The sequence below is a fragment of the Vigna umbellata genome, chromosome 5, assembly GCF_029865625.1.
Source record: "Vigna umbellata cultivar VRB3 chromosome 5, Vumbellata_1.0, whole genome shotgun sequence".
NCBI lineage: Eukaryota > Viridiplantae > Streptophyta > Magnoliopsida > Fabales > Fabaceae > Vigna > Vigna umbellata.
In genome coordinates this window covers 18,423,962-18,435,160 of record NC_142169.1, presented here as the reverse complement: position 1 = coordinate 18,435,160, position 11,199 = coordinate 18,423,962, and the positions used below count along the sequence as shown (strand labels likewise).

Below are 11,199 nucleotides of genomic sequence, written 5' to 3'. Positions count from 1 at the left end.
GGGAAAGAAAAGAAGACCCTTTAGTGAAATGTAGTAGGAAAAGTAGGTTCCTACTTTCTTGGACTCCTTGTTAGAATGAGGTACCAAACCAAACCAACCCAACTTAGCCATGTCTTTACCATCCAACTTCATCTTGACCCAAGATACTATTGAATCCATAGATAGAGACATGAGAAGAGGCATCAACAACGCCAACAACATACCACAAACAAACACAACATAACACGTTTCCTACTTTCTTTTTCCCTTTAGACCCGTTGGTTTCTGTTCTAACACTCTTGTTTTCACTCTACACATAATAAATAACACACCTTTCTTAGCTTCTTCAACTTTCAATGGCCACTTCACTTCTTCTTCTCTTCATCACTTGTTTCTCTCTTCTGCCATCATCCTATTCCTCTACTTCTCTACCTTCTGCTTCCTTTCTCTATGATCTTCACTCACAATGTTCCCTCATCGTCTCCCCTAACCCTCCTCTTCAGGTGCCTCTCTCTATCCACTGTCACTGCCTCTTCTAAATTTTCTTTCTTGGCATCTTCTTCTGTTCTTTGGAGTGATTCTCATTGTGGGAATTTGCTTTTGTTCGTTTATATGATGTCTTTGATTTTATGGCTTCTTGCTTTTCGTGTGATTAATGGTGTTTGGATTCATGGTTGTCCTCTTTTGAAGAATAAGGTTCTGCTTTGATAATTTGAAAATGGGGAATCGGAATATTAGGTGTTGGGTTGGCTGCCATCTTATGCCAAACTATGTGGGAATCATTTTGGGAAATTTGTGATTGTGGAGGAAAGTTGAAGGTATAACGTTGAAGGACAGTGTGTTGATTAGGTTTGTTAGAAGTGCTTTTCCAATTCAAATCAAATGACGGAATTCATTGTGATGTCAAGGTCCTACAAAACTTCCATTAAAGAAGGAAAAGCAGCTATATATTTGGACAGAACTAATTCTTGTTTATTTTTGCTTTTGAACATATTGATTCATGTAAGCATGAGGGTTAGTTAGAGAAGGTAATTGCTGTGAGATTAAGATTAGGGTCTAATTGATTCCTTCCTAGGAATTTTTCTGTGGTCCAATGACAGGCATCGAGAAAAACAAATAGACTACATTGCTTAACAGACTGAAAACTGAGGTGTAATTGATTGGTTTTTTTTTACTTGTTCTAGTATCATTTTTACTTGTTTTGTTTTAAATATTTGGATGAATTTCTTCAAAAGCATCTACAGGAGTGAATTGAGCTTCTAGCTTGAGTTAAAATCAACTTATGTATTAGACTTTTATAGTTGTTTGCAATCAGCTTCTCCACAAACTAAGATGCATAGGCTGATTTTAGCTTATGAACAAGACAAAAAATGCGTTTTCCCTTCTTTTTTTCCCTTTCCTTTAAGTACACTGAGTTTAAACCAAACAGGGCACAAGTTATAGCGTTGATGATGAAATTGCAAAAAATGCTGTTTAAACATTGCATTGTTTACACATCATATGTCATGTAATGCATTTTTTAACCTAGCAAGCACTGTTATGTTATCTCCTTGAAGATCTTCTAAATGCAGAATGAGACACTTATCATCAAAGTCTGTTGTTGGAAAAATTTAATCCCAGTGAAATCTTTCGAATGAAAAGAACTACCTTCCTTGTGAAATTGGTGACATTTTGATTATTTCAAGCAATTCATTTCCACTGCAACTACAGACACGCCCTCAAATTAGTTTCTCCAGTTGTTGAGCCTTTTGTTTCATAATCTATTAGCAAAACAATAAATATATATATATATATATATATATATATATATATATATATATATATATATATATATATATATAATTAAGTGGAGGCAATCCTTATCTTCCAAGCTGATTTTATATATTTGAGTTAGATTTAAAGTCCAATAGTATGAAAGCCTACCTTGGAGAAGTTTGTTGGCTTGTATTAGAATTTTCATATGACCAAATTATGGTATCGCTCACTTTATAAATCAAGGTTGAGTTAGACTTATAATTATTTTCTAATATAATACAAAATACATCTATCCAATCCAACTTGTTGAAAAGAATAAGAAAAAAGAAATTCCTTTTTTCATTTTGACATATTGAAAACTAGGGTGAAAATTGATTATATATATGAAACATTGTATGAAATACTCATCCCCAATCTTCAATTTTAAGGTGATACCAAAGGAACTAAATTTTATATGGGTGGTTGAGATTGAACTTTGTAATTGGGTAATTGCCGTAGATTGTTCTACCAGTGGCAGCATAATTAACCTATATGTTAGTAAGAAATTTTTCTTTTTTCGTAACTATGCTAATGGTATGGAGTTTTCGTGAACTTTGCACTAATCTCCATTAAAGATCTCGCTAGTCACCTTTAGTAGAGTTTTCCCTTTCAGCTATGCTTTTTCCATCTATAATATTAGAACTAGAAAGGAAAAGAAATTTATACTATAGTAATCACTTTCCAATAATGAGTGGCCTTTATAATTGTGTTCAAGAACATAGGCTCTTTATTACTAGACCGAAGTTAACATTAAACTTATGTTAAATAATTTGATATTAAGCTTCTAACTTTATTCTGAATATTATTTAAATATACAGTACCAGAAGTTTTTAAAAATTGCCATATTATGATATACTTATGTTTATCATAAGACCTATACTTATATCATACAGAACAGAATAGGTCTCTGAATGAGTCGGGCTAATATTGGAATAACTTTAATCTTCTGGTTTATTGGTTTAACAATCACAAGCATCAATTTAATTGCAGTGTGCCATTGATTTTATTTTCACTTGCTAAATTTAAAATATGGTTCTAAGTTTCATCTGTATAAATACTTGCTTTTATCGTTGTCAAATTCTTAGCGAGGCTTAAATAATCAAGATCAGTGGTTATGTATTGTCTGTCTAATAGATTATGCAATTTTAACACCAACTTTGCATTTATTTTAGGGTACTTATCAGTATTGTCAGTGCATAGATAGTTTTCTAAATAATGAACTAAAGTGGACATGATACCTATCTCATACGTTAAAATGATAGAACCAAAAAGGAAGAAAGAGTATTCTATTTCATTCAATCTCTGGGGTATATACAGTCCTTCATCATTAATGTTGCCCCTCTATGAAGGTGTTTGAGGAAGAACTTATGTAAATAAGTCAACAAGTTGTTATTTAGTCTTTGACATGATCTGGCTGACCGATGCCTTAAACAACTTTTTCCCTTGTAAAATAACATTCCAATTAAATATGCTTAGTCCTTTCTTTCATGAAAAGTTATATTAGAAGCAATATGCATTACAGCTTGATTATTGCAAAACAGAAAATTTGGTTCCATTCTCATGCCAAAATCTGCTATAAGGTAAGTAAGCCACATGATTTCATTCCAAGCATTTGCATAGCTCGGTATTCTGACTTTGCTGAAGACCTTGAAACAGTATGTTGTTTGTTGGATTTCAATGAGATTAGAGTATTTCACAAAATGTACAATATCCTATGTTAGATTATCTATTATCATCACATTTCCCCAATCTGCACCAGCATATGCCTTAAGCAAAGAGTAGACATTCTGGAAAAAAAAATAAGGCCTTGGCTGGCTGTAGCTTTTAAATACTTCCATTGAGGGTGAATAGCAGCAAAGTGCGGTCTTCTAGGATTGGATATGAATTGACTAAGTCTATTTACAATAAAGCATATCACTGGCCTGGATATAGTCAAATAGAAGAGTTTTCCAATGAGTCTCCTATACAGGGAAGGATCAAGAAAAGGGTCTCCATATTTGATATTGAGCTTGAATTGAGGATCCATAGTAAAATTACTTGGTTTATAGTCCAAGTATCTAGTGTCTTTAAATGAGATCACATATTTTGTTTGACTTAGAATAACTTGCTTGGAATAAGCAAGTTCCAAACCCAAAAAATATTTGAGATCCCCAACGATTTTCAGGTTGAATATTTTTTTGCAATTGCTGTTGAAATTTGGTAAGAATGCTAGGATTTGGTCCAACAACTATATGCCATAAGCATATAATAGAGCCTCAAAATCCTCATTTTTTCCTTGAATGAAAACAGAATAATCATCTTAAGATTGAGAAAAACGAGAGTTAATAAGATTAGAAGAAAACTTACTAAAACCATTGCCTTAAAGGCTTGTTTGAGGCCATAAATGGATTTATTCAATCAGCACACTAACTTCTCCCCATGATTTGAGTTCTCACCCTAAGGGTTGTATCCCATGGGTAGTTCCATTTAGACTTCTTCAAACAGTCTCCATTAAGAAAATCATTATTTATGTCAACTTGTTAGATATTCCAATTCTTAACAGCAGCAATAGCAAAAAGAGTTCTCACAATAGTTAACTTAGCAACCAGACGGAATGTATCTATAAAGTCAATTCCAGGCTGTCAAGTATACACTTGTTCCACCAATCTAATTTTTAGAATATCAAGAGGCCATTTGCCTTGGTTTTGACCTTTGCAACCATAATTGCTTATCATTAGGTAGGGGAGCAATCGGTCATCCCCGTTGGCTTCCATGACAAGTAATTAATCTTGCATTGCTTTCCTCCATTCAGGAAATTTGACAACCTGATGGTAGTATGTAGGCTCACTACTTCGAAACGAGTCGGGAGTTTGAGGGTTTTGGTTGATCTTCTAAGAATATGAGTTGAATTAATTGGAATTTGGAAGTGCACTATGAGATTACGTGTTGATGTCATAACTAATAGGTGCAAGAAGGGTAGATTGATGGAGTTTGAAGCAGGTTGAGGGTTCAGAGTATTAGGAAAAGAATCATCTGAAGTTTGATTTTTATTGCTAGAGTGAAAGGGAAGTATATTTTCTTGAAATTGAACGTCCTTGGAAATCATAAAGGTTTGACTTTAAGAGTTGTAAAGCATGTATCCCTTGTAGCCTAGTGGATAAACCATAAACACACAAATTGTGGCACTTGAACTGAATTTATATATAAGGGTAATGTTGAAGCAAAAATGAAACAACCAAAATTTCTAAGATCTTGATAAGAAGGGTCTCTTTTAAAGAGAATTTGGAAAGGACTTTTGTGTTTAAGATTGAAGGTAGTTGTTAGGTTTCTGAGTATGAAACCTAACGATGACAACTCACTCACAATCACAACAAGAAAAAAAATAGGAAAAGAATGAATTATCTGTATTCTCATCAACGAAAGTAGCGTACAATCAGTATCTGGGAGCATAACCTCCCTCCATCTAACGGGAGCCTAACCCCCCTTACAAGGTCTAAGACCTGTCTAAACAAAAGAATATGACTAGCTGCTTTCTAACAATGAATAGAACTATATTTATATAAGATCTTCCATCCCACCTTTCCTAACCGCTCTCTCATTTTCCCGCCTTTCTTAACTTCTCTCTCATTTCCTCTTCCTTCTATCCTTTTACCTTAGATCCTATCATTACACCCTGTTGCAAAACAACCTTGTCCTCAAGGTTGGAACAATGAAGTTTGAGCCCATGGCATTGTGATATGGTCTTATCACAGGAAGGGAACCCGCTGGCTACTACCTGCAACTTCCGGTCTGGAGGCTTGAGTGGTGGTCGAATTGAGAGATAAAATTTATGTTACCCTTTCCGTGTCTGCATTATTTACTTGAAGGCGAGGAGCTTCTTATCCTTCCCTGTAAACTAACTTCTTCTACCGTTCGGTTCTCTTCTCCCTATCTTTATACCGTTCGACTCTTTTCTCCCTATCTTTATGTCGTTCGGCTCTTTTCTTCCTATCTTTATGTCGTTCGGCTCCTCCCCATGCCTTCAACCGTTCGGCTCGCGTTAACAACCCTAAACAACGTTGCTGCCAGATCTTCCCAGTCTAGAGTTACTTCTCCTCTTCGTTCTGCTACCGTTCGTCCTTTAATGGCCAATACCGTTCGGTCCCTTATCAGACCGTGCATCTTCCGTACTGACCCCACACTCTTGGCGGCTCCCAATCGGCCTGGGTAATTGCGCAAAGCCTCGGACCACTCGACAACAATCGATCGGCCTGGGTTATAGCGATTAGCCTCGGACCGTGTCACCTCACTGTTCGTTCGTCCCCCAGACGACTGGTCTTCTATGGCCTCGAACCGCTCGACCAATGACTGGGACACCGTTTTGACTGTAAGACCATTCGGCCTGTGACTGTAACTGTAAGACCATTCGATTCCGGCCGTCATTTCACGTTCGGATTCGGCGGTTCTCTCCCGTTCGGGTCCAGCAGTCCTCTCCTATTCGGATCTGGCCATCCTCTCCTTTTCGCTTCCCTGGAATTCTTCAACATCCCTTGTGATTCGCATCGCCACCATCAAGTCCTGCGGGTCATGCGGTCGGACTTGATTCCATATGTCCTCTTGTAATCCCGCCAGAAAATATCGTAACAACTGCTTGTCCGACACCCTCTTCGTTCGACCCGCCAATATCTTGAAGTATTGTACATACTCGTCCACCGTCCCCGTCTGTCTCAATGCCGTTAACCACTCAACAATGGTTCCAAACCTTATCATCAGGGCTTCCTTCAAACCATCCCATGAACGATTCTTGGCTTTCTCCTTCCAAGCTCTGAACCAGTAGCCAGCGCTCCCCTCCATGCTCACATACGCCAATCGTACCTTCTCCTCTTCCGCTACCCTCTGAATCTCGAAGAATTTCTCCGCTCGAGCAATCCATCCCATTGGGTCGAGCCCTTCGAAAGTGGGTAATTCTACCCGTTTCACCCAATTAGGTGGTGCGTCTCCTAGGTCGTCCTCCAATTCTTCCTCCGAGCTCTCTCTTCTCCTCTCCGAACTCTCTCTTCTCCTCCGCCGATTGTTATTATTGGACCCCTGACTTCCTTTTGAATTCCGTTCCAGATTTCGCGCCAACCCCTCTACCACTTGTGTCAGCTCTTTCAAGTCTTGGCAAATGCCCATATTGTCAGCCTTCAATTCTTCTCCCGCCATCTCCAACGCGCTCATCCTCCCTTCAATTCGGTTCTCCAATGCATGTAACTTCCCTTCCATCTTCCTCTCCCTCCGATTTGGATCCGACAGGTCGGACCAATTTGTTAGGTTTCTGAGTATGAAACCTAACGATGACAACTCACTCACACAATCACAGCAAGAAAAACAATTGGAAAAGAATGAATTATCTATATTCTCATCAACGAAAGTAGCATACAATCTCTGGGAGCATAACCTCCCACCATCTAACGGGAGCCTAACCCCCCTCACAAGGTCCAAGACCTGTCTAAACAAAAGAATATGACTAGCTGCTTTCTAACAATGAATAGAACTATATTTATATAAGATCTCCCATCCCGTCTTTCCTAACCGCTCTCTCATTTTCCCGTCTTTCTTAACTGCTCTCTCATTTCCTCTTTCTTCTATCCTCTTACCTTAGATCCTATCGGTAGTTCTTTTATTTATAAGGAAAATTGCAGTCTTGATGCACTCTCCCCATAATTGAATAGGAATTTGGGATTGAATATAAAGATCTACCAACATTTAATAGGTGTTGATGTTACATTTTTGCCATATAATTTTGTTGGGGCCTTTCTACATAACTGAACTGTTGAAGAGTTTCTTTGGAAGAAGATTAAAGCCAACTCTTCTGATTTGTCAGATATAAATTTCTTGATGTGTGATTGAAATTCGGTCTATACCAAGGCATAGCTGCTGGATGATAGGTGTCTCTGATTTCTGTTTGAGCAGATAAATCCATGTGAACCTGCCATATCATCAACTAAAGTTAGGAAATACATTTTTATGATCATAAGTGGGAGTATAGTGAGGTCCCAAATCTCATAATGTATCAAATCAAAAGAATTTGTAAAGCAATTACTGAGTATTGAAAGATAATTTTCTTGGCTGAGCTACAGGACATATGTCACAAAAGAAATCATTATTATTAGATTCAAAATTGAATTCTTTATTAATGAGTTCAATACATTTGGAAGATATATGACCTAGTCTAGCATGTCAAATGGCAGAAGAAACAATATTACAGTCATGAGTAATAGGATTTTATAAAGAACTAGAGCAAGTAGATGCACTAAACAAACCTTAAGACGAATTGTACAAACATAATCCTTGAACCAAGTCACCCTTCCCAATCGTCTTCAAGTTTTTCTGGTCCTGAAATAAAAGGGAATCAACACTAAAATGAACAGAATTTTTTGTATTGAGTAATAGAGAACTCACTTACGAGGATGACATGAAATTAGGAATATATAAAACATTTTCCAATGAGATCATTATTCAAATTGACAGTTCCAACAGAATGAACAAATATGACATGATTATTACGGAGGGAAATAATTTTATGAAGATCACGTCTGTGGGAAATGAAGTTCCTTAAGGAACAAGCATACGATTATTGGTACTCGAATAAAAAATCCTAATATGATTGGATATTGGGACAGGATTAGGATTTGGTAAGATAGCACCTGAAAAAGCATTGTTCTCGGGTAGCAGAAGATGTGGAAGGATTGTTGCAAGGTTGTGATTGTCATTTTTCATCAATTGCTAGTACTGAAATTGAGTAAGGGTCATGGAATGAGCAAATTGTGATTGAACCCTTCTTGATTGATAATTCTCAACCTTTGACTCAATCTTCAATGATATATCTGATTCAAGGAATTGGGAACTGCTCTTCCTTGCTACTGGCCCTCAGTACCAACTTCTAAGGTGTCTTTCTTCGTTATCATGTTTGCTTTCTTTTCTTTCAGCAACGTGCTTTTCTTCTAAGGTTCTTGTTGTCTTTGTGTGAGTAGAGGTGGCTACATGGTCCATGTAGTAATACGTGGGATATGTAAATCTGAAAATATTACAGTTCGTTTTATTGTTTGTTAATGCAAAAAATAAAAGAATCATAAAGCATATCTATAATAACAACTCTTGTCTTACTAGTCAATTTTGCAGAATTAAGTTATATCTTAACATAAATTTTGAAATGGTAATAGAATTTACCCTAACCATTATTGTTTGGCCTATTGGGCAATCTGCTATGAGATCAAAATGTCTAGTTCTCTATGTGAGGGAGAGTGTTGGAGGGAAGCAATAACTCGTACTTTACATATTGATTATGTTATATTGAGTTAGGTTTTTTAACCTAAATTCTAAGACCAATCTTTGAAGGGATGGTGTCTAGGCCATAGATGGTTTTTGGCTTTGATTCTAATGCATCATTGTTGATTTAGAGTTTCTTGAAATGCTTATTTTTCTCTGAACCCCATAACTGAAGCTGATAGTTACATTAATTTGAAGATTGATATATGTTTTGATGATTTATTTGGTTATTTTTGGTTAATTTGTATCATTATGTACAATCAGGTGACGTGTTTTATTCATTGTTTTGATTTGTTCAGGTGGATGGGAACTTTATAGAAGGGGTTTTGTCTAGCAGAAAGAGGGTTGGATACGTTTCTGTGCTCTTCTATGCTTCCTGGTGTCCTTTTTCTCACAGAATACTTCCTGAATTTGAAATTCTTAGCTCTATGTTTCCTCAAGTAGAACATGTAGCACTTGAACAGTCATCGGCTTTGCCAAGGTTTGAAGCCATCCCTCCTTTTTTGTATCAATTATAAATTTTATTTCCTTTTCTGTATACATATATACAATTCGCAGAAGTTAGGTTTATTCTTTGCTTAGTAGTGCCTCAGGTAAGCTATGCCATGAAATAATATTAAAGTAGGTTGTTTGTTATGTTGTGTGCTACTCGGTAATTTGTACATAATTTGAAGAACATGGCATAATGAATTTGTCAAAGTTTATAAATGTCTAATGGTCATGTGTGTTTTACCCTGCAGCTTGTATTCAAAATATGGAATCCATAGCTTGCCTGCAATACTACTGGTGAACCGGACATCTAGAGTGAGATATCATGGTCCAAACAATCTTGACTCCCTTGTAGAATTTTATGCGAGAAACACAGGTAAGCATGTCCGAAATCTTGTCTATGATGTCGGGTGGAATTTCCTGTACCACCATTTTTCACCTTGTTATGATTTGGTAGCTTGTTGTTGATGATATGTTTAAAAGTAGAGCCATTTGCATTGAGTGTTACAAACTTCAATGAGTGATAAATGTAATGAACCTTACCATGTCTGATACTAGGATTAGAAGCCAGGGACAAGGTTGTTGTTGGTGAACTAAGCAACTTGATGAGTGATGAACATTCAACTATAAAGGGCTTCTCCCTTGGAGAGATATCAAGAAGGGAACCTTACTTGGCATTATCGATATTGTTTCTATGTCTGAGAATTATTCTCTCTGTATTTCCCACGATTATGCCGCATCTCAAAGCATTCTGTTCATCCTATTTTAATCATCTGAGCTTTCAAAAGCTTGGCCAAGTGATGGAACGTGTTCTTCATGTAATGGATGTGAAGAGGATTTGGACCAAGCTAGAACTCTGTAAAAGCAGGAGCTTTCATGAGAGGGCAAGGAGTGCCAGAGTTTGGGCCTCATCTCTGGCTTCTGTTTCCCTTGGTGATTCTTCAGCTAAGTGATGGTTTCAAATCGCAATGTATGAACTAACAATGTTGACATGTTGTTCTAGTCTTTTAGAGGGTAGTGAAGGTTTTATCAGTAACTTAGTAAATTTTGAATGTATATACACGTTATGAGTTTAATGTGATGTTCTTTTATTTTTCTGTCTTTCAATTCTTTTAGAGGTGATTGATACTAAAACTGAGTCAGGTATTTCTTTTGCTTTTTCACTTTTCTTAGAATCCTTTCTATGTTTTTAATGTAAAATCAAAACATATAGCAATCTGTAATATTCTTTATTTGCTTGCTTTGTCAAGTTTGAATTGTATTTCGTCCAAGATTTCTCCTCTTCTTAAATTAAGAATTTTTTAATGAAAGTTATTCATGAGTATATTTCAGAATTTAGTTTTACTTGATTTATTGCTAGAAAAAAGTATAGTCTACAACGTTTATAAATGGAACGAACGTTTGGTCAAACACACATGTACAGGTACATTCCCTTCATTTATATTCTTATAACCTCACCAATGAAACACCATCTTAATATTTTTACACTTGTGAGACAGTGGATTAAGAGAAAAGAATGTTTGTAAATTACTATTTGTTTCAACTCTTAAACATCATGGAATTTTTTAGTATTTGTAAGTAGGATATTAAATGCGTTATTAGAAGTTGATAAAATATTAAATGTATTACTAGAAGCTAATAGAAGTTGTTAAAAGAGTTTAGGTTGTG

At 36.3% G+C, this 11,199-nt stretch overlaps 1 protein-coding gene across 1 annotated transcript; it reads left to right on the top strand.

Annotated features, from left to right (window-relative positions):
• The first annotated feature begins 223 nt into the window (after positions 1-223).
• LOC124830062 (5'-adenylylsulfate reductase-like 5) lies at positions 224-10,632 on the top strand. The gene is made up of 4 exons (XM_047303680.2): positions 224-482; positions 9,342-9,523; positions 9,783-9,907; positions 10,090-10,632. Exons 1-4 carry the CDS (start codon positions 336-338, stop codon positions 10,482-10,484), a joined length of 849 nt encoding a protein of 282 aa, XP_047159636.1. The 5' UTR covers positions 224-335; the 3' UTR covers positions 10,485-10,632.
• Positions 10,633-11,199: the final 567 nt, after the last annotated feature.